The sequence below is a fragment of the Choristoneura fumiferana genome, chromosome Z, assembly GCF_025370935.1.
Source record: "Choristoneura fumiferana chromosome Z, NRCan_CFum_1, whole genome shotgun sequence".
Taxonomy (NCBI): Eukaryota; Metazoa; Arthropoda; class Insecta; order Lepidoptera; family Tortricidae; genus Choristoneura; species Choristoneura fumiferana.
Window position 1 is genome coordinate 32398584 of NC_133472.1, and position 24663 is coordinate 32423246.

Here is a 24663-nt window from a genome sequence, read left to right on the forward strand (position 1 = left end):
GGATCATATTTCATACATTTTACTTGCCCCGATATCGTTTCGGCGTCCGATATCGATATCGGATAGGATAATCTGAAAACGCTGTTACGGTCTTTTCTTTACCCAATTTAGAATTTTTTATTCCAACAAAAAGCGGACGGAGGTTTTACTTTGATTGTTCTGATAACGTCAAAATATATAGTCTGGCCATACTGGCGCATACTACGCATGCGCATGTCGAATTCGTCATTCATCGTTCGCTGTGGCCGATATCGTGAAACAGTCATCTTGTTAGATCTGTTAATTTTTCCAACAAATTACTGCATTACTATAAATATAAAATGCCGAACCAGGTGTTAACTATAGAGCCGCAAAATGAACTCAAGTTTAAAGGTGAGTGTGTTTTCTTTTACCGCGTTAGTAGCTAACCGTCGCATTGTAACTCGCATCATACATAGGTCGAGAGCTAGCTGCTGACAAATGGAGTTTCTATTTCCAGATATCGGCGTATTGTCAGGGTGCGGTTTTTTGTATTTCCCATAATCTACTCTTAAAATAACTGTTTTTTTTCGCCATAAGTCAGCTAAATAGAGTAAAAAGTTAGATAAGTAGCAGACCAGAAGTATTATTTAATTGGGTAGGGTAACTAGTCGTTCATGTTCCGGGCACGGACGTGAAATCTGCCATATGAATCTGCAGTATCGGCATGATTGTTTATTAGTGCTCACTGACTGTAACTGTAATCAATAAATAGTAATGATCCACAGCAAAATTCAATAAAATACTGGAAATAAACAGTGCTGAGTAACTAACACCCTCTCTCTATTTCTGAGAATAAATATGATATCATTAGTTCATATATAATAGAAACTTCTTTTATAATTAGTTTTTGGTATTTTAAACCATATTTTAATAACTGCTCTTTTTATTCTGTATGTTGATTATTCTTTTAATTTTATCTTGTTTTTACTGGCCTTAACTTAATTACTTATAATACCAGCTTAGTTTCTGTAATTAAAGTATGTGACTATAGGTATAGCTTAGAGGCACTTGGTAATTTTCCTATGTAGGTGGTACTTAACCCCTTGTATGCTTAAGACATGGTTCCATGTGAAATTTAAGGCTATCTTTTTGTATTTTTATAAATCAGCAGAATTTGGGCTTATTAAAACAGATGAGACTAGAATTCAGTACTTTTTAGTTCCCATATACAAGGGTTTAAGCTACACTTTTGTCATAAAGTGGAGATTGGAATTTATTAGGGTTTATACTTTGATGAAAATAAAGTGGTTTGTATGGGCCTTACACATACATAAAGAATGATAATAAATTCAAGTAAGGATACACAAGTGACACACACACACACACATTACCACAATCTTTCCAATTACATCTCACTCAATCAGGTGCGATGGGGATTGAGAAACATACTTTCAGTGTGACACAAATGTGATAGCAGAAATTACTTTGCATCTCTTTGAGACTAATTACTGTATTGCAGTTCCATTATCATGGGTGCATATAAAGCATTCTGGGCCAATCAACTTTTTTACCCACACTAATCTGTCTGCGACATTTTTCAAAAAATTGCAGATTTTTGTAAGTAAACATGTTTTTTCTGTAATTTAATAGATGGTGTACATGAATACATGCCATCCTAGGTAAGTTCAACCTATTAAACCGTGAAATATCTTGTTGGAAGTATGATTTTTTGGTAATGCAGGAGACGCCCAAAGTGTCGGTAAAATAGTTGATTCTACCAAAAAAGTAGAAAATATTTTAGCAAAGAATAAGTCTTAGAAGGGGTCATTTTGATCAATTCTCCTTCTGATTGGTTTAATAGTTACCAGAAAGGGTTAAAGTGCTATTTGCATGAACGAATTTGGCCCTATTGCTCAGATCATAAAACAAAACCACAAATAGACTGTTAATAATAAAACATTTACTATACTATGTATGTGTGTATGAGCTTTGCGGTGAAGGAAAACATTGTGAGGAAACCTGCACAAACCTGTAAAGCGAGTCAATGGTGCGTGCGAAGTTCCCAATCCGCACTGGGCCCGCGTGGTAACTATGGCCCAAGCCCTCTTGTTCTGAGAGGAGGCCTGTGCCCAGCAGTGGGACGTATATAGGCTGGGATATGATACTATGTCCTCAACATTTATGAATAAGGGATTAACTAAGTTTTCGGCATTATATTTTATATTACCTGAAGAAGTGTCCCACTCCTGGGCAAGGGGCCCTCCCCATTTCCTCCATTTGCCTTGACTTTGAGTGTGGTCCAGCTTCTCATTACATCACTATGGGAACGGATGGGGAAATGGGGTTGTTCTTTAGCATTATAAATAAAATAAATAAATAAATATCATGGGACACTTCACACCAATTGGCCTAGTCCCAAACTAAGCTAAGCTTGTACTATGGATACTAGGCAACGGATAAACATACTACATTATGTTTATTTAATTTAAATAGTGTTTCTAGGAACCATTGCCATTTAATAAAAATATTGAAATGGAGTAGGAATATAGAAAGTCATGTAAATTAATGTTTTGTTTACTCACACATACAGTTTGTCTACATTTTTAAATGATAATTTTAATTGAAGACACTGTCTAAAATAAAATGCATCCCTATTTCCCAACTTATTTTCTACCTCTGAAGTATATAGTATTATAATATAATTGCATTAGTTTGTACATATGTATGCAGCATATAATGTCTGGAAAAACAAAAGAAATAAAAATAAAAGCTACAGCAGGCTGGCGAGGACCAGAGCAATTATTTAACTCTGAGTTAAAGTGTCCCCAGCGTTACTATCATCCATAACCCAGGTTTAACGACTGTGCAGGTCAACCTAATAGGAAACTACACTAATCCGGATTATCAGATTAACATATGTTATTTTTGTCTTGTTTAAAATGTAGACGAAGTTGCCAGCAACAGCTTGTTAAACCTAAGCAGGAGAAAGAATGATTTTTTCTCCAATATGCTCGGAAATGTCCGCCTAACTGTCGCAAATATATTTCCAATTCCAATAAAGAAAAGAAATTCCATTACTGTATAGTTTTTTACTTTTTAAAGGCACATTTTGACTACGATAAGTCAATCCAAACAGCCAAATATTTGTGAAGATTAAGAGCGTTTATACCTGCTGAGCTGGCATCTTTGCATTTTTGTTAGTTTTTCTCGGTTATTCCATAAAAATTTAATGAAAATTAAAAATGTGGTCTGATAGAACTCTTCTAAATGTATATATAAATAAATAAATATTACGGGACATTATTGACACCAATTAACTTATTCCCAAACTAAGCAAATCTTGTACTATGGATACTAGGCAACGGATAAACATACTTATGTATATCGATAAATACATACTCAAATATATAATTAAACCAACCAAGACCCCAGAACAAACACTTGTATTATTCATACAAATATGTGCCCCGGCCGGGAATCGAACCCAGGACCTCAAGCTTTGTAGTCAGGTTCTCTAACCACTTGGCCATCTGGTTGTCTAAAGTTAATTTTAAGTTAATGTATCTAGGAACTCCAATAATTATTTGTTATAGACTTTTATTTTCTTTAAAAACATTAATTCGTTTTTAAAGAATATAAAAGTCTACCTACCTACCTTGGTCTTAGACGAAGATTTTATTTTATGCACTAGTGCATAAAAAGTCATTTTATGTCGCCTAGATCCAGCATAAACACGAACTTTACGAGCGTGAGAAGTGAAAATCTTATTATCTATGTATAAACGAGCAATTCTTGTATTATTTGTTTTGGGGATGTCGGAAACGGCTCTAACGATTTCGACGAAATTTGCTATTGAGGGCTTTCGAGGGCGAACAATCGACGGGCATTATTCGAGCGTTTCAATCGCCTCATTTTCGTGGTCACATTTTTTTATCAAAAGGCTGTAGAAATTGATGAATTTAATCAAAAATAATAATTTTTATACGTCCTATAGGTACTTCTACTAAATAACCTGGATACTAACAGAATCTACCATGTGACCAAAAAATGTGCCCACGAAAATCATACGAAATAAACGCACGAATAATGATTCCGACCTAACTTGGTCCTATCTCTGGGAAAACGTGTGTGGGCAACTGAATTCATACCTACAGGATGTTGCTGGTGCTGGACACAAAAAAAATGAAGTCTTAAAGTCTTTACTCTCTCAAAGGAAACTTCAATAAACGGCTAGGTACAATATTACTTTAAATTTAGCGTCTAGCATCGATAGAATAATCTTTGCACTTTTATAACATTATAAATGTGGAAATATCTGTCTGTACCTCTGTACAGTCGAACAAAATTGAATCATGACCCAGGGTGGAACCTTTTATTAATCAATTTCACTATGATTTCCTTGACAAAAGTATGAGATGTCAACATGACATTAGTAGCACAAAGGTTCCACCCTGGGTCATCATTCAATTTGTTTGTAAACCGCTAAACCTATTTAAATAAAATTTTGATATGGAAATAGCTTGAGAGCCTGAAAAGGACATATGTAGTTTCCGCGGGCAACAGCTAGTCGACAAATATGAAACATCTAATCTGTAAGGAACTGCGCTGTGTGTGACAAAGATAGTGGCCATTATTCACTACCTACCTTTAAAAATAATATGTATAAGAAATGTTATTTATTTTTTCAGTTGACTTTTCAAGGGTCTTTGAGCAAGGCCATACAACCTACATGCGGCTGATAAACCCGACTACGGATACAGTGTTGTTCAAGATAAAGACAACGGCGCCTAAGAAGTACTGCGTGCGCCCCAACTCGGGCGTGCTGGATCCCAACTCCAAGGTGGACATCGCTAGTAAGTGAACTCACAACCACTACGGCCACCGTACAAGCAGGGGGGCTACTACGAAATTTGAAGATCGATGTTCTTATCGTATCGGTCCTTTCACTCTCGTGTTATAATAATTAGCGTCATGTTGTTATTGTAATGTTTAGCAGGAATTGTGTACTTAAATGAAATATGTAGAAGTCAAGTTTTTCTTGACTTGTTTTAGTATTAAAATGATAGAGATTCATGTGTAATCCTGCATGGTAAAAACAAACAAGAAATCGCTGGGCGGACCACTTTGAGAATACCAAAGTATTGGCTTGCAGGTTGTGCTCTAGACTTAATAGTAAAGGCTGAGCAGGAATATAAAAAACCTGACACGAGGGTAACATTTCTACGTTTTATTTTGCAACATTATATACACTTACTATACAATACCTACGGGTGACACTCTTTCCCGGCCCGGATAATACCGACATGGAAATACCGACCCTGTTTTTCGTGTACACGCCCATAGAAACTCCTGTCAGTTTCTATGGGCGTGTACGTAGTCGGTCCCAAAGTTCTGTCAGAAATAAAAATAATGATAAAAACAAAAGTTCCAATCAGTTTTTAATAAATTATATACCAATTTAAAGTACATTTAATAAAGAATTAAAATTACTTAAAAATATTCAAAATGACTTCCTTTGTTTTTAATACAGGCCCTTAATCGGCGCGGCCAGTCGTCTATCGCAGCACGCACCATTTTCATGTCTATTTCAGCGACTGCTTTTCTTAAAGATGAGTTCAGGCTCTCCAAATTTTTATGGGGTTTAGCAAAGACCATCCCCTCTAAGACCTGCCAAATTTTATAGTCCAGAGGATTAAGGTCCGGACTGGAGGAAGGCCAATCTTCGTGTCTTATAAAGTCGATTTTTTGACGGTCAAACCAGGCTTGAGTGGTCTTTATGTGCTGGCGCAGAATTCTGTTGGAACACAAAATTATGTCCTGAAAATAGCGTGTTGGGCAGATCTTTGACATGCTTATGCAAAACTGTCTCTTGGTACACTTTCACACTGATTTTGACTCCTTTTTCGCAAAAATGAACCTCAGTTGGCCCGTAATAAGATACACACAACCAGATCATCACTTATGATGGATGATACCCATTTTGCACCCGTGGAACTCTTTTTTCTGCTTCTTCAGAGCTCCTAGCGTACACTCTATCATTCTGTTTATTGTACTTCTCTTCAATATCGAAAATATTTTCGTCTGTAAAGAGGATATCACGGTGTCGATTTTTCGCGTACCGCTTTAACAACTTCGGGGATCTTTTAAGCCTTATTGTTTTTAGACGGGCATTAAGTAAGTGCCCACTCTTTTTTTTGTATGCTCGTAGACTAAGATCTTCGCTTCAAACCTTTTTGACGGTTTTTCTACTGACACTCATCTGCAAAGCCATCAACTTTTGTTTTCGGACAGGATTTCTTGCTATGCGCGCCTAGATCGCTTTGATCACTGCTGGTGTTCGTACGGAGCGGGGCCGGCTAATTCTTTTCTTGTCCTCAACACTGGAGACTTCATTGTACCTATCAATAGCACGGTACACAAACCTATTTAGGCGTTATATTTAAATTTTTGAGCAACTTGAAAATGGTACGTACTTGGCGAGTGTCCACAGCGGTGCAATGCTAAAACAGCTATTCGGTTTTCTTTCAATGTCCACTCCATCGTGAGAAATTGCAGCGAATGACTGTTTTTTGTTTTAAAATATTTGTCAAACATTCAAAAATGGAATTCAATCAAATGTTCTTAAAATCATGTTCTAAATTTAAAAATAATGTGCCAGTGACAGAACTTTGGGACCGACTACGTACACAAAAAACAGGGCCGGTATTTCCATGTCTGTCTGATCCGGGCTGGGAAAGAGTGTCACCCATATCACCAGTCATATTGACAATGGGGTGATGTTATTTAAAGGAATATTTTGTAATCCCTCTGACTTTTTCTATGAAAAATACTTTTATACATTGAGAATTAGTTTCCTTCTGAAGCTATGGATAATCTTCGGCATTTTAACGCACAAAAACACAAAATAACACTTCAAAATACCACGCGCAAACAACGTTAAACTTTGACAGTAATAGACAGATGACTTGAATTTAGTGTTACCAGTGCAAGAAATTAGTTCTATTGGTTTTCCGCAATATGGCGAGGTTTTTTATAATTCTGGTCAGCCTTTACATCCATGTTATAGTACCCAACCGCTAAGAAGTCTATCCTGACACATTGCACAGCTATGAAGTTCCTGATTATTGTTAATGTCAACCATTGAAAAAAAATGCTATACTTACTACTCTGTCGCACGCAACAATGATTCATATTGTTATTATTAAGAAACTTCATAGTTTTGCAATGTGTCAGGATTTACTTCATATAGGTAGATTCATTCACGATGACGCGAGCCGTGGTTCTTATTACAATGTCATTAATATCTAATTTAGACAAAATCACGCGTCTTCGTGGATGGCACTAGGTAGGTATTACGGCCGTTGGCGATAAATACTATAATGAATAAGAATTTCTGTGACAGGTCAGTTGGCGCTAGTATTGTGAGGTTCGTTTGACAACTTGGACATTTGTGACGCGTTTGTGATTGGTTAAATAACTCCAAAAAGACCTCTCGGTACTCACGCCACCTAGCGATATTTCGCCTGTCAAGAAATCTTCATAATAAACCTAAGATGTGACCAAAATGACGATCTTTTTTTTTGGGAAAACACTATCATTACACCCTGTTGACAAGATAAGTACATGACCCTGTGTTGTAGTGTCCGGCCTTAATACTTGATGCTTTCGCCATTGAATTGTTCAATAACTGTCAATATTATTTATTTATTTTTTTCAGTAACTCCACAGCCAGTGTTCGTCGATCCTAATGACAAACATAAACATAAGTTCATGGTGCAAAGTGTAATTGCTCCTGAAGGGAAGACGAATATAGATCAAGTGGTATGTTATACTCAACACATTTAATATATTTACTACTAATAATGAATGAAACTTCCATGGTATTGAGCTTTGTTTAAACTAATCTTGATTTGCAGTGGAAGGAAACCAGCCCTGATCAGCTTATGGACTACAAGCTAAAGTGCGTGTTTGAAAATCCACGCGGTGCTATTCTGAACGTAAGTTGGATTGCTTTAGCACATACCTAAATTGAAATGGATAACGCAAAACCGGTAAAATAAATAAGAATCGAACATTGTGGTTCTTTAATTATGTCATCCGCACATTGAAGTCAAAAACATATAATAATCTACACTATCTGTTGTCTGTAATTGAATTATAAGTAGAGTCATTCACGATGACGCGTGCCGTGGTTCTTCTTACAACGTCATTAATGCCTTATTTTGACAAAATCACGCGTCTTCGTGGATGGCTCTAGGTATTAGCAAAGTAGTCGGGGTTAGCAAATTTTGCAATTTCGCTTCTGATTGTTCGTATATCTTATAAATAACTGACGTGTGGTAACATGCACTCTAATTTGATAAGAAATCAAAAGTTCACGACGCGCATGAAATATCTACTAGCGTTATCCATTTAATTAAGGGCTTACCGAGTTTTTTGCGCTAATCTACAGACTACAGAACTACAAACTACAGACCTAATCTTTTCTTCACAGTGCATGAATTACGAGTATACAGTAATTACTCAAATATCTAACATATGAGTTTTAAAACTCCTACCAGTAATGAAGTAACAAGGGATTAGGTAAATTAATGCAATGCAAATAAAACTCGGGGCGCCTTTAAATACTAGCCGGAGAGCCAGCTACAGAAATAGGTTTGCAATTTATAGAGCAACAAAATCCCTCTAAATTGTATTTAGATTCCAAAAAAGTTAACAAAGATGGCCGAGCCGAACGTCACAGTCAAGTTTCATTGTTGTTTTGTCGTTCCAGATGTAACAAACCCATGCACATTAATAAAAAAATAGTCGTATAATATTTTGTTTAGCCCTTAAATGTGTACACATTTAAGGGCTAAATAACGAAATATTAACAGTAACAGAAAACTTAACAGGAAACAAAAACTCAACAATAAAAATTACCACGAGTATTAGAATAGAAAGCATTCGATCAATTCAAACGTCAGATGCTGAATGAAGTGAAGATTTTATTGGAGCTGTCATGGTGGCCTTGTGATTTGCCGTGCCTGATTTGTTGTCAATATTTTCATGCGCATAGCAAATTAAGAGATTAATAGTATCCAAATGTTGTTAAAACCTGAAGTATTACCACTGTAATATGTTCAGTTTTCTTCTACAAAATAGTTTCTAAAAAAACACACACACAACTTAACTTAAAGCTTCTTCTTAGTTTATCATATTATAGAGATGATTTATAGCCGCGCGAGCATTACTTAACTTTGACGAGTTCCGTTGGCCAGCCTACGGTCTTCTTCGTCAGGTCCAGTTCACCAAATGATACTTTCTGAATGTTTCTGAAAATGCTTGTCTTAGTGTTAAAAATACTAAAATCGCTCTAGGTGTGCTTATGAAATTTGAGGTTTGCCCTCAATTTCCCTAGAATCGCATGATCAGATCGTAACTTGGCGACAGTGGGAGAGTGGGACTACTTCTGGAAATGTTATATTTGAATTAAATACATAATTAGCTATAATATCACACCAACCACAGAGCTCTATAAATTGCACGCCTTCATTTGATTTTACAACCCCTTTGATGCCCAACCACTGTCACACCCACCGCTGAACAGATGCCAGGAGCCCGGATCTATTAATAATGATACTATGGCATACTAACTAGAGGGATTTTGTTGCTCTATAAATAACAAACCAATTTCCGTAGCTAGCTCTTAGACTATACCGATTCATTATTGATGACACTATCTTTGTCGCTTGCATCGCCTTTATGTAATATGTTTGTGTGTATGTGTGTGTGTGCAGGACGCAGGCGACACCGCCGCTCAGAACGAAGTTACCAAGAAGCGGGTTGCGGTTGCGGATGAAGGAAAAGCACCGACAAAGGTACGAACGAATATCATTTCTTATATCCACTACAAGATAATCAGAAATTCAGGTGGTTTTCATCAACACTATTGAGGGGTTTTATCATTGGCATGGTCATTCTTGGTAACTGCCATGTCGTCGGTGTTTCATACACAGGGGCTAGCGCATCCATCCCCATTTCCCAACTGGTTTGAAAGGGATTCATGTTCTATGTCTTCAACAAAAACTTGCTTGCTGAGTCCACTAGTCGCGTTGAACTTTGTCCTGTTTGTAAACGGCGCAAGTGCGAGTTGGCGCCTCTAATTCATGTACAGTTCTAAAACTTGAATCGTGATACCTTAAGTATGTACTACCGTGAAACTTTTTCACAGTAAATTGTATAATGAAATCCAAGGCAGATATACCTTCTATAATAACTTATATGAATGCTCGATGTAATTTATGTCAGTTATTTCCATGCAATATTAGTAATCCGCATTGTAACAACCACTTTGGTTAATGTAAAATAGTGGAAGACAAGTACTGGTGGGGTCGCGGTAGAATGTAGCGCATATAGCTCAAAAATTATTCCACGTTACCTAACTAACCTAGGCGCAATTTGAGTGCGCGATAGAAATACTTTTGTGGTTTTAGGCGGTATAAAGGTACTGAAATCCCTTTACTGGTTGTAGAAGTCGTTAAAAACAAGACATGCCATTATATTGCTCGCCTTTTCGCATCACGGGACTGATGAGTACTATACTAACGAAATAATACGAACAGCTATACTTTTTCTTGCTCAAACGCTCCCTGTTTCCTTCATTCGATCTCTCTGAGTAGGTGGATAATGTAATTACGTCACCTATCTTCTCCTTTTTTACTTCAACCAAGCATCAACCAGTACTTATTCCGTTATGTTTGTATGGTAACAATTGCCTGCTATTGACATGCCAAAAATTACCGATTAAAGCATGGCAACCTTATGCATTCAAAACGAGACGGATAGCAAAGTTTGACACGAGTTGTATTGGTAGTCCCATCAGAGTTGAGGTCACGCACACAAGTACTTGTCATGTAATGACAGCGTGATTTTGACATTTACTCATTCATTTCATTCATTCTCCTTTTGTACAATCAGTTCTTCATGTAGCTGTGCGAAATCATTCACTTCAATTCTCGTGGCACTACCTATGCAAGGGGCGATTTTTCCAACGCCCCTTTTATGTAAACACCGGCGATATGACAAGCCATTCCGCATGAAACCACCTCTAATATGTATATTAATGTTAAGGTTATCATGTTTTTCAGGTGTTAGTAAGCTTTTTAAATTTTCATTTGCCCTTTCTCCCATCACGTTGTTTGTAGTTAATAATATAAGTCGAAGCACGAGAAACCCAGTTCATACTTTGTTTATTTTTCAGATTGTAAATTTAACTGTCAAATTTCATACATTTTTATAAGTACCCAGAAATTAAAATGGCTGTATTTTTAACTTTCACATTTCAAAAATATTTTTAATAGTAACATTAGTACTTTTAAATTATTAAAAAAATAGCGCTAATTTGACAGCTACATTTCTAACAAAAAAAAGTGTAACATCGACCATTGTTTATACGCATTGTTTGCTATTACTGATCATGGCAATCGCCTTATCATTTACTTCATTATTTGTGTGACTGATATCAGAGTACAGACGTGTAATTCGGAAATCGGCAAAAGGTGCAAACTCCAAGCTTGGCATGTTATTAAAATTGTCTTGCAGGATGCCGTAGAAAGCCTTAATCAAAACGACGCAAAAAGGAAGGATGAGGACCACAGAATTGGATCTCAAAGTCCAAACCCGGTTTCTACGGTACCCCATTTTCTATTCTTTCTAATCGTTTAAGGAATTTCAATTACTGTTTACATATACAGAAAGACTACAATGACGACTCCAGTAATGTGTGACAACAGTATCAACAAACAGCTGTAAATATTTGATCAGATTGTTTTAACTTTCCGGTGCACATGTTTCAATTGCCGATGTTTAGTGCAGTGTTTGAGGCGCGCGGATAACTCGGCGACTGAATCACTTAACACTGATTTACTCCGAATCACTGTCTTACAATAAAGCCCTACTACTAACTCCGGCTACTATCTTAGACTATTTATTTATTAATATCACAATCAAATTGATAAGACCAACTGGCCTATTTTCTGCTTTTTTGGCTAGCTTTTTTACACATTAACTTCAACAGGAAAATAATACCCCAGTCACCTAACACCTTCGCTCTAAGTAAAATCAACATTAATTCAAATAAGCATTTTTTGCATTAAAAATTAGGTCAGGTAATTTTCAATAATCCACGAAAATTTATCACCGCGACAGTAAAATTTTATAAAAAATAATCTTTAATAATTCTGTAAAAATCAGGCGAAATTGCTATACTTAAGCCTATTTTACTTCATAAATTAGCAGTTTTATTTATGTTCTTTGTAACACATGTAAAATCCACTTATTTTTTTTAAAGGAACTTAAAAAAATCGGCCAAGAGCGTGTGGGACACGCCATAAATAGGGTTCCGTAGCTATTATGAGAAATTAAGATATTTTTCTAAGAATTTCGTATTTTGTACGGAATATTCCAAGTTTAGGTATATATATTTTATACCTTAGGCTGCTCTTTACTCTGAAACTACTAATAATTCTCAAGAAAACTTAACTGTTATAGTTTTCCTTGTAAGTTTGATATACTTACTACCATCCCGAATTTTTTCAAAATTTTCCACCCACCGGTTTAGATTTTAGAGGGGGGGGGTCGCTCGATTTTAATGTTTTTTTTTTAAAGTTGAATATTTTGCAAACAAATCACTGAATCGAAAAATCGTTTCGGCGACCCCGTAATGGTTTTAAAAGACCTATCCAACGATACCCCACACTACAAAGTTGGATAACATACAGGACAGTAAATTTACTGACAATTTTCTTTTTACCATCTTCCGGAACCAAATTTTGGTGGATTCGATAATATAGGTTCTTAAAATTACACGTAAATTCCGTATACAAAAAATAATCCTTATATTAAATTATTTACAAAAAAAACTGTAGAATGACCAGGCTATAATAAAACTAGGAGATACATTAAAGTACAAGGAAACTGCCTGCTACTGGCAAACCCGTGTCAATTGAAGTTGCATGTTCTTGGGGTCGCATTTGTTAACTAATTCCTTATCTATCAGAAATATATCATTCGAAAACAATAAAACAATTGGTTGCGAGCGCATTGAATGCGCTGAGAGCCACAGTTGGGCGAGGGAAAGTTAACGCGATAGCGGTGTGCCTGTTACAAGAGAGTATACATTTTTGTACTATAACAAAAATACCTAAGACACCTGGACAAATTTTAAATCTATATTTCACTTTTCGCCAATTACTAATACAAAAATTATCGAAATTTACGTCCTATGCACATAGCAATATTTATTCATTGTCATTCTTAAATGTTAACGCTTGCCGGTGTCTCAAACGTGATATAGGTAGAGTCATTCACGATGACGCGTGCCGTGGTTCTTATTACAATGTAATTAATGTCTAATTTTACCAAAATCACGCGTATTCATGGATGGCACTAGGTATAAATAGGCGTATTAACCGACCATTTGAAAAACGAATAATCAGGAGTTCTTTGCCCAGCACCATAGCCTTGTTTATGATTTCCCAAGTGCATGCTTTTTATTTTTTATTTTGCGGTGTATATAACTTGATCACATCTGCTGACAACCTGTATACGCTTCATATAGGTACCTAAAAAATTTTTTTTTATATTACTATTTGGCCAATGCTATTCCGAAATTGGTAATTAAAAATAATCAAATAACAAACCTCACTGTAATGGCTTGTAGAAATGCCAATAAACTTTTTAGGACACGCATTTTTCTATGGGGTTCTCCTCAAATATTTAAATGGTTGTTTATTTTGAATAAATCATAACGTCATTCAGACTAACTTTTATAATATAACCCTCTTCAATTCTTAAAAATAAGTCTTCAGTGCTTATAAAAATAAAAACTCGTGAAATTGGGTGGTCTGATTTTTTACCGTACTTGAATTCGAGAAAAAAATAATCAATTTTGACATTCTATCACAAGGAACTTGAAACTATCCAAAGCATCATTTTTGTTTATTTTGAAAATTAAATGACGTGCTCAGAGATAAACTTAATGGTCATTTGCTAGCCATGGTGCGGGATATTACGCTACAAAATCTAATATAAAGCAGCAATTACACTGCGTCGTTCACCTAATGCGGTCGCCGAATTTGTTTCAAACTACCTCGGCGAACGACTGTCGCCTTTACATTAGTCTGTCCGTCTACTGCGGCAGCCATATTAAGGCGCTGGCAGCTGTCGCTCGCCGAATGCGGCCGACTACCGCGTTCTTTACACTTTGTAATTGCCGCTTAATATATTTTAGGTTTCCATGCTTAAAGGGTTCCAAAGAGGACCATGGCACGAGATGGTAGCTTTTTAACCATAAAAAAGATAATCAAATTAAAAGGAGCCCCATACAAAAATCGTGTTTATCTCGGGAGTTTTTGCTCTTTTAATAGTGGTCGTTACCACGGTGTACGGAGCACTTCGTTTGGTCGTTTTTCCATAAATGATCACGTCTGCTTTTATAAATTAATAATATATAAAGAATGCTTAAAATGCTGTTTGACCAACTACCTATATCAATACAATACGGAAGTTGCTTAATACACCAAAAGCATTGATTTTTTTAGTAATTTCTCAATCGCATGTCTTTTTGTAGTACTTATGTTAATGACAAATTATGTCATTATTTTATATTTTGAGTTGGGCAAAATTATTTTATTTTTTATTTTTTCCTATTTTTCTAAAAAATTTCAGACTTCGTCATTCCCTGAGAATGCAGAGAGCGACTTGCAAAAAGCAACATCAGAAGTTATTCTTTTGAGGGAGGAAGAAAGCAAGCTTAGACATGAAAATCTTCAGTTAAAAGTGAGTTTCGCGTTTATTTTATTTTTGTTGTGTCTTATTTAGGCGTATCTGTATTATTTATGTTAAAGTTGAAACATAACCCTTGCGAAATAACATTTAGATGCTGCAATGCGAAATTATTCTGAAGTTGTTTCTAAGATTTGCAGGCCACACCAATGCTGGCCTTGTACTACGAACTTCAAAAATCGAACTTCGTTTCGTACCGTCCCTCTCTTGGTAATAGTATTGAGAGAACAGGACAGCAAGATACGAACTTCAATTTTCTAATTTCGGCGTAGGCCTCCCTGCAGTTGTTGTTACAACGGCAAGCGAAAGATCAGTTTAAGCAAAAGTTTTCTTTATTTAATTATAATAAGGGTACTACGGGAAATATGAATAATTTCGATATAAGTAAATTATACCTAGATGTAACTATAACGTGAAGTAATCTTCTCGAATAAATGAATAGATCCTTTTAAAAATATCCTTAAATAAAACTAAATTACCTAGAACAATCCAGTTATATATACATCCATACTAATATTATAAATGCGAGTGTGTATGTTTGTATGTATGTTTGTACGTCCTTCACGTCGAAACGGAGAGACGGATCGCCGTGACTTTTGGCATAGAGATAGTTTATGGGCCAGAGAGTAACATAGGCTACTTTTTATCCCGAAAAAATGCGCTGTTCCTTTTAAATAAATAACTGGGTTAATCAACTTTTATTGCCATAGTAACGTCTCCTGCGTTACCTATTAAAAGTTTTATTTTATGGTCAAATAATCCACTAAAAGTTGGGAGCTATGACAGTTTTAGGGCAATTCCTTCGTGGTTCATCTCCTAAGCATGCTAATAGTATACATACATTGCAAACATTTTTTCTAAGAAAGTGTATCTCTAATGTCTCCTGCGTTACGAGACAGAATAACAACACATACAAGTTGATTGACCCAGCTACTCTTGCTAAAACACAAAAAGTGCAATTTCGTTCGCACAGCGCTAATTTGCTTGCAGTCATATTTAATCTATGGACAGAGTAATTGAAATATGGGTCTGAATAAAAGGTTATATTATTATTATTAATTCTTTATACTTACAGACTATTACCACAGTATTGTTTTCAAATGCCGAAACTCGGCTATAATTTGCGTTTAAGGTAAAAGAAACTAGCTTCCCATGTTATATCACCATGTGAACGAGGAACGAGGCGAGGAGAGGATACTTTGAACAGCAATACAGCCTAATTTGATTAGAAGTGATTGTTCACTTGTGTGCCTTCGCCCTTCGGATACTGATTTTAAGTGCTCCCACTGTGTACGTCGAGGTCATAAAATTGTGAGCAAAAAATTATAAAAAATTGTTAAATATTTTTGATCAAATTTTTTGCTTACAAGTTTATGAACTGGACTGTACAAGTTGCCTGTCTTTCTACTGCATATATTAATATCTTATATTATGCCTTCGGACTACGTTAGGTCTTTTTTCTTTAAATAATAATAAATCTAAAATATGTAGTAATTAAGATACTACGGCGTCGCACGCGGTCTCGTATCTTTTAAAATTCGACCTAGCTATTGTATTTAAATTTCGGGATATCGCCAAAATTACCGTAGGAATTCGCAAAAAATACATCACGAATTTAATTGACATTGTATTAAAAACTGGCGCCAAATTTCATAGATGTAAATTGTAATCCTACTTATTTGAAGATTGAAGTTTTGGGATTTTAACCCGATCACGTGAGAATTGCAGAATAAAAAGTAGTCTGTGTTATTCGAGACGTACGATAGCTGGACTGGATTACATACCTAACTTCGTTAAAACTTCCCCGATTTCAAAAATAATCCCAAAATTACATCGCGGATTTCATTGTAGTTGCAAAAAAAATATGCAATATCGATTGCGAAATAAATATGTTGTGATCGTGTTCCTTCATGGCGACAAACTATAAAGAGAACTGACGTTGTCATAGCGGTTTATTGGTTTGTTCTAGTCATTTGTTAGTTATTTACCTCAAAAGCATAAATTTGTAAAATGCGATTCTCCGAATTCACTTCGATCGTATAAGTATTTAATTATGGCGTTCTGTCACGATCGTTTATTATTTACTCGCATTTCTCGTCTATCGTGCATTTAACCATCGCGTTGAGTCTCAATCGTATTTTTTTTTAGTCGCTATTAGTTTTAGTTGCATTTCACCTTGATCGTGTATTAGTGTATTTTAGTGAAATGCGTCTAGGCTAAAATGAGATGCTACAAATTCATTATACTAATGTAAAAACCTACAAGCAATGTATGCCTTTGAGGTAAAGAACTAATAAATGGTGCTAGTATTGCCCCCTGCGCAGAGCCTTGCCTAATATAATATTCCCTATTGCATTTATTTTGTACTTGTGTCACTAACCGCCTGAACCGCCCCCCCCCCCCACGTCCTAAATGTGGACGTAATTTATGGAAAAAAAACAGTACATATCTATAATCTCTACCTCATTACCTAATCAGAATGACGGTGTTAGGATAAGACGAGACAGTCCTATAGTCAACGGCGGCGGTAAATGCTGACACATTGCAATGTTCAGAAACATTATAGTTGCGCAATAAGGTCAGGGTTTACTTCATAACAGCCGTTGACTATAGGTAGCACATTGTAGGTGTATTATGATATTTAAAAATATAAGGTGGAGTAAAATGAAACCAACAGAATTCAGCAAATTGTTGACAAATGTTTTCTGCCGTACAGTACATTGGTCGACGTTTAAAGTGTACCGCGCCACTTCAACTTGAATTAAATATCCCAGTGAAAAACCTTTACAAGAAAGTTAGGTCAAACTTTCCCAAGCATCTGCTGAAATAGACCAGATATAAGTTAGTCTTTGTAAACATATCGCAACGCAATGTATTTGTTAATAGGCTAAGTACATGACATCACGGCTACGTGATTCCGACTGATTATAGATTGGGTATGATAATACTGAACTATAACGTCTAATTTTAGCCAAGACAATTGACTTATGTATATGTAATATGTATTCATAGTTGGAAGCTACTAAAAGGCAAATTTTACAGCTAATTAAAAATTAATCTAATTTTTGCGGGTGTCAAATACTCTATTGCGTTTTATTTTTATTCCATAAATGGTTTACATACACATCTGCTCTTGCATCCAACTTATATCAGAACAAAACCAACTTAACTACTGTACAAGAGTTGTATTGTCAGCATTACAGCATATGCGAATTACCTACCTTAAGAACGCTCATGTATTTTTAGAGACCATTAGATTATCCTGCGTTATTTGATATAGCAAATGATCGGCTGAAGAATGTACCTAAATTATGTTAAATTATGTTGTGAACGATATCTATACGATAATTAGGAGTCAGATAATTAAAAAAATATTTAAGCATTATATTATATTCCAATAAGGAAATGTTATTTTTATAAATATATTGAGGTAACAAATACTGCATACATTTTGCATATAAACTGCAACCAGAAGATGTTGTTGCCAATTAAGTATATATATATTTATCAGAACCCGTAACCTATTTTTATCATAATTTACCGATATTTTTATTACATACATTCCATGCGGTTTCATTTAATCAAAATCATATCCGCCCTATACATCGTTACCAAGTTACATCCGCCCGCCGTCCATTTCTGATAGTGTCGAAACATGTCGAGTTAATAGCTCTTTAAGAATTTGTTTTACAGTCGCCAGTATTGAATTTGAAGTATTTTGTACTAGAATAATGTATGTGGTGTATCAGGAGGAGCTCCTGCGCCTGCGCCAGTCGGCGGGCGGCGACGGGCGCGGCGTGGCGCGCCGCCACTCGTACGGGCCCGAGAAGACCGCGCAGGTGGCCATGATGCCGTGGGTGGCCACCGCCGTGGCCATGGCGCTGCTTGGCATCATCATCGGCAAGTTCCTCATGTGAACGGTGTCCCTGCCGCCGCGGTGACCGGACGCCTCACACTCACCGCTGTTATTCCACTCCCAACGCATCTTCCTCGCACAAGGCAGCTTCACCTTTCTTTAAATGCCCTTCTGGCTGACTTTGGTCATGGCACGCTTCTGGCGGGTGCTGTGACGTTGATACCATCCCAGACTCACTGGAACAGCTAGTAACAAAAACGTGCCATGTCGCATACTTTGATTTTTATCTGCCAGCTTTAGTATTCTGAAACCTACGCGTTTTTTTTTAAATTTCTATTCTGATCCATTTAGAATCCGTTTCGAGCATCACAACAGAGACCATGTAAAGAGAACATTTTTTGTAAGTCACTCATATCATACGAATTAGTGTTTGTATAAAGATTTAATAATATCTTCTCTTTTACGTGTACTGGTGTCACATTGTTCTAGATAGAGATATACTGTAAAGACTTGAATATTTAGATTTTGTCTGAATTGATGTATCGTGGATGAGTGTGACGTCGCTGTACATTTAGAAGTCATATTACATTGGAGCGTTATTCAAACTTAGTATTAACTGTACTTGTACTTTATGAGTAATTCCGCTTTCATATATTCGGATAGGTTATAATAAATATGTAGTTATTTATAGCATTCATGATTACTGGATAAAGTAGGTTGGTGCATTGGTTATATTGTATGAGTTATGATTTATCGCAAAGTCCCCGAATCCTTTTGTTGCGATTAAATGACAAAACATTTTGAAGGTTTTAGTTTCAAGGTTCTTAGTAACCTAATAATAATAATACTAATTGTAATCTGTTGCCGTCAAACCAGCCTATGTGAATCGTCTAGCTAAACCGTTCACGTATTATGTAGCAGTAATTTTACGATGGTCCCTGTGACGCTTATAGTGCGATGTCAAAAAGTCGATTTTTTTTTAAAGTTGTCAAAGGATTGTCGTAATATGACTATTACATGTAGGATAATTGTTACCTTTAAAATTATAGTAGTTTATGCAACTGCTACGTAACAGGGGCCTTAAAACACGATGCGCCTCGTTTCATAAAAGGATCACATGAGTGTTTTAAGGCCTAATTACGTCCAATTGCATACAATATTTTATCTACACACATATTATAAGTACTCTAAGACGGGTTCAGAAACCGGTGACCTGCATTGCATTACTGACAACTTTAAACAACAATACAGCAAAAAAAAAACAATATGACAACAGTAATGGTTTTTTTTTTCAAGACAGACTAATCAGTAAAGTCCTTATTCTTATGTCGCTCCAGATAAAATTGTCGTACGATTTATATTTAAAAACATACCAAAGTGACATTTGGTATCGAGAAAATGTTGTGTCTATAGATACTAGAATAGGGGCCCATTTAAATTGTTGATTTTAACAGCTGTTCCAAATTTGAAACTCATTTCATTCCAGTACTATATTTGATACTGTAATGAACATTACGTTACTGCTGTTACCTACTACCACAGACACGAAAGTTGTCATACAAAATCGGTTGTTTAATGCTGGTCATTGCCAACGGTTTTTGAACGCATTAGAGAGGACTTATGATATGGGTGTAGATAAATAATGTTACGAATCTAAAATAATAGGTAAAAAAAACTTAAACCCACTCTTTCTTGGGTCGGTGAAGTTTGTTTAACTACAAAAAAAAATGCAAATTAATTAAGTTCGACGTTCGCACACTGGTTGGCGCAGACCAACTGTGCTGGAACATAGCATAACTATGCTATGTAATTTAGTACAAGTTACAAAGAAAGTTTTGAAAAAAAAAACAGATACAATGCTTTTCGTTTTTTAGTAAAGTAATCTAATAATTGTTATTTTATAAATAAGGCAATAAGGGAGAATATTCCACAAAAACTAAAGTTAAAATTACAGGGTTGTTTACTCTTTTATTTTCTGTAATAAATCTGTTTTCTAAAAATAAATGTAACCGGTTTTCTGTAATAAAAACACTGACACACTGAGGGTAAGCCTTACCTGTTGCATAAACAACATCCAATAATACAGTTACAACGTGTCACGCTTGTACACGCCGTTATCAACCCAAGTGTAAAGAAATCTTAAGCATTGACTTGAAAACTTCATTTTAGATTTAAATTTTTCATAGAACAGAAATAGCAATTTTTTTTCATTCAGCCATTTTACGGCCAAGATGTGGCAATTGCGAATAAAGCGACGCCCTCTTAATTTCGGTTTATATACTTAGCAGCACAAAATTTGGCCCACCCTTCATACATAATTACCGATTCTGCATACATTTGAGGGCCAGATTTTTGCCGCTCAGTATATTTGACTATTTCTCAAAAAGTTGTCCATTTTTTAATTTTTAGTTGTCCACTTATTTAAAAAAAAATCCTGACGCTATTTCACCACAAAAAATAAGTATTTTTTTTTAAATCTATACAAAACCTTGTGGTTAAAGTGATAACAAGTCAGATAATCTTTGTTGTTGGATCCAATAGAAAGTTTTGATGTAGTTACAAAATTACGATTTTTTCCTCACAAGATTTCGTGACGTTTTCTTGACGTCAAGAAATTTAGGATGTTTTATGTAGTTTATGTTTTATGATCTCGTCCTTAGGGTTAATAATTTCTTGACAAAACTGATTTCTTGTCAATTACATGACGGGACAACTTTTTGAGAAATACTCATTTAACTGATAATCAGAGCCCAATAGCATAATAAATTGAAAGTAGATATTTTGTTGCGAAAATCATTAATACTATTTCCTTGTACTTTATCATGCAATTGAGTCCTGATGTAGTGAGTCGTTTCTGTTTAAAAATTGTGTAGTAGTAAAACCGGCCCTTAATAATGAACAAAAATAAATTTCTTTGCTCACCCGCGACCTTGTTTAGAAGAAATTAAATTAACTGGTCTGGACCTGAAAGATATTCCCTTAGAATTTACGGAAGTAAGTCTGTATATTTATGCTTTTAATTTCTACTCATATTGGTTAGAACTATATATATCCCGAATAAATTACTTAAAGAATTAAGTTGTAAATAAGTACCAGGTAGTCAGACTTTATTTATTGTGATGTCACGGCAAAGTAAACCTACGATTCAGGGCAATAGACTGTTGAAAATAGTTAATTGTGATTTTATAATTGACGTGGACGAATAAAAAAATGTTATGGTTACATGGTCACTCAGGAAACTTAAATTTTTAAACGTTATTAGAAAGCCAAGAAAAAAAATATTCAGTGATAGTTCAATCGTGTTTTTAAAAAGGAAGTAAAACAAAAACGCGCAGTATATTTCCTCTAGTCCCCACTTAAAACTTACAACGAATTTTTCTAAACAGTATTAAGGTATCAAGGTTATCGCGATGTAACTTCTACTATAACTATTGCCCGGTCACAGCACCTTTGGTTAAGCCTTGGCCAGTGGGTGCCGGCGCCGCGTGCGCGCACGCTCGATGCAGACGAAGCGCGCCGCGGGGGTGAGGAAACAGCCAGTGAGGATTCTTACTTGCTTTTAAAAGCTATTAGAGTTAATGCGACCGGACGGTGTCCGGTCCGGTCCGGTTTACCGTTTATATTTAATATGTTATTTATTTTTGGTCAAAGCAAATAATGAACGTAGTTTTGAATCGAGGTGTTGACATGTTTTTTGTGGTCGAAAACTGACAGGGCAGTTATCTCTGTCAACATGTAATGATGATTCGTTTACTTTATAATATCAAGGTCTAATTATTGAATCATTTGGTATCGAATAAGCGCATAATTGCGTGAAGTTTACGACAGTTAAAAATCGCATAAGTAAGTTTATAAATTAACTTCTAACTAGTGTTCCGAAGACTATAGGCTTTTAGTCTTTTTTTGGTGGTTAGACTTCGGCTTGAAAGGCTAAAAGCCCTTAAAAACTTTTAGCCCTTTAGGCTAGGCCTATTCAAAACTACTGGTTGGAGGTCGAAAAGATCTTGCAAAGGCCTAAGCTATTTTAAGGCTCGTCTGACAACAGTAACGCTTAACCCTCTGAAATGGCTATGAAACTCTTAGTCCTCAAGTCTAAGCACATAATAATATTTTTTAAATTGCATGAATTAAATTTGCCTTTCGTGGCTAAATCGTTTTAGCGATACCTAAGTAAAACATTATTTTATTTTTCTTAAAATAAATGCAATGCAAAATACATGTTGCTTATTTCATAATTGATTTGTTGACGGCTTTCTTAGGCAGAGTCTCAAAAATAGCTTAAGCCTTAACATAAGCCTTTTACTTGAAAACAAGACACCACAAAAAAAGGCCTAAAGACTTTTATAGGCTCATAGGCTTTTTAAAATGACGAGTCTTTTAAAGCCCTGACTTATCAGCATAGCTCTTAAACAGAACTATTGCTTCGGCTTAAATTTAGGGCTAAAAGCCTGTAGTCCCCGGGAACACTACTTCTAACGACACGTCATTGTTTCCAACTGTCGACAGTCGTGTTTGATAGCACTTTAAAGTAGAATCGTGTCAGTATGTATAGGAAGATTTATCTCTTGTTAAATGCTGCATTTTTTTTGGCGTACTTATTATTAGATGCCGGGTTGGTTTTTTTTTACGCCGACAGATTGAAACTTTTAATTAGCGTTTTCTATAAGCTTATCTACCTTCTTAAAATTTAGATGTGAATATTGCAGAAATATTGTATATTTTAAGCACTTCACTAAAAAGACAAGAACTATATATGTAGTAGTGTTTTAAATAGGTTTAATTAAAACCTTGTTACCACATAATCCTTGTCCAAGGAGGTATGTAAAAATACAATAAGTTTGATCTGTACGATGGATGATATAGCAAGAACCATCTTTAGTAAGTGTTCGGACAGTCTTCAGCTTGTTAAACGTTTTAATCTTTTGGTGTAAGCGATTGTATTTTTACTTATTAACAAGTTGTATAATGAGCACAGCATACTCGGTGTGGGCGCGGGCTCCGGGGCCCTGGGCGCGCGAGTCGCAAGTCGCGACGCTCGGCCGGGTGGCGCCGCGCTGTTTTTTTATACTTTTATCTCTAATGGTATAATCGAGTACGTGGTTGTTGTCGGTGTCTGCCCGGTCGCCTGTTAGGGCCTCGAGGGTTGGTTTTATTGTCTGATAATAGTGTCCTTTTTTATTATATTCCGATGTTACTGCTTAACCTCGTGTAAAGGAATTCTGTTTTAAAATATGATTAATTTATTTGGCAAGGATATTGAACATCATTTCGGTTTCTTTTATTTAACGGAGACTATAGTTTTAAATTTTCCGTATGGTATTGTTGTTATACTATTATGCTATATTGTATCGTTTTCTGAAATAAAATACTTAATTTACGACGTCTATTATTTCTAAACGCATGTTACACGCTTGTATAATTTCATCATTAACAGCACATTTACAGAATAGTATATTTTTTATCGAGGGACTAAAATAAGCCAATATATACCCGAGGTGGTTAGACTGGTTAGCCATCCGAGCTTTAGCGAGGGTGTCTATTTATCCGAGGGTTTATATTGACTTTTAGTCTACAAGTGCAAACTCTATTTTTCTCTTCGATTGCGAGAAATATCAATTTATTTTAATCGTGTATGATTTACGCTCTACAACAATTTCAAAGTTTTCGCGGATAAGTATTTTTTCCAACCAGACACAGATATAAAATCGCATCGGCGAAATGGTCCATACACAAACTGAAATAAATAGAATGGCGCCACCTTTTATCCGGAAAAAGTATAGAACTAAGACCACGTAGACTAAGAACGCTGAATTCCGTACCAATGAGTCCATACTCCAAGAACTCTGCATTACACAGCGTCTATATCATCCATAGTGCAGTCTCGCATCCTTACTTTTTTCGGACACATGTCGTGAAGGAGACGCAGCTATGGAGCAACTTGTGATCCAGGGGAAAGTCGAAGACGAGGCGAGACGAGAAAGACGAGGTAGATCACCTATAGATGAGATGGACAGACCAGG

At 35.8% G+C, this 24663-nt stretch overlaps 1 protein-coding gene across 2 annotated transcripts; it reads left to right on the plus strand.

Annotated features, from left to right (window-relative positions):
- Positions 1-191: 191 nt before the first annotated feature.
- Vap33 (VAMP-associated protein 33kDa) lies at positions 192-24020 on the plus strand. 2 transcript variants are annotated; one of them, XM_074097088.1, is made up of 8 exons: positions 192-372; positions 4650-4814; positions 7679-7782; positions 7878-7958; positions 9741-9821; positions 11545-11634; positions 14671-14781; positions 18537-24020. In XM_074097088.1, exons 1-8 carry the CDS (start codon positions 321-323, stop codon positions 18702-18704), a joined length of 852 nt encoding a protein of 283 aa, XP_073953189.1. In that variant the 5' UTR covers positions 192-320; the 3' UTR covers positions 18705-24020. The 2 variants fall into 2 exon arrangements, with proteins under 2 accessions (XP_073953189.1, XP_073953195.1); XM_074097094.1 differs by lacking the exon at positions 11545-11634.
- The last annotated feature ends 643 nt before the right edge of the window (positions 24021-24663 follow it).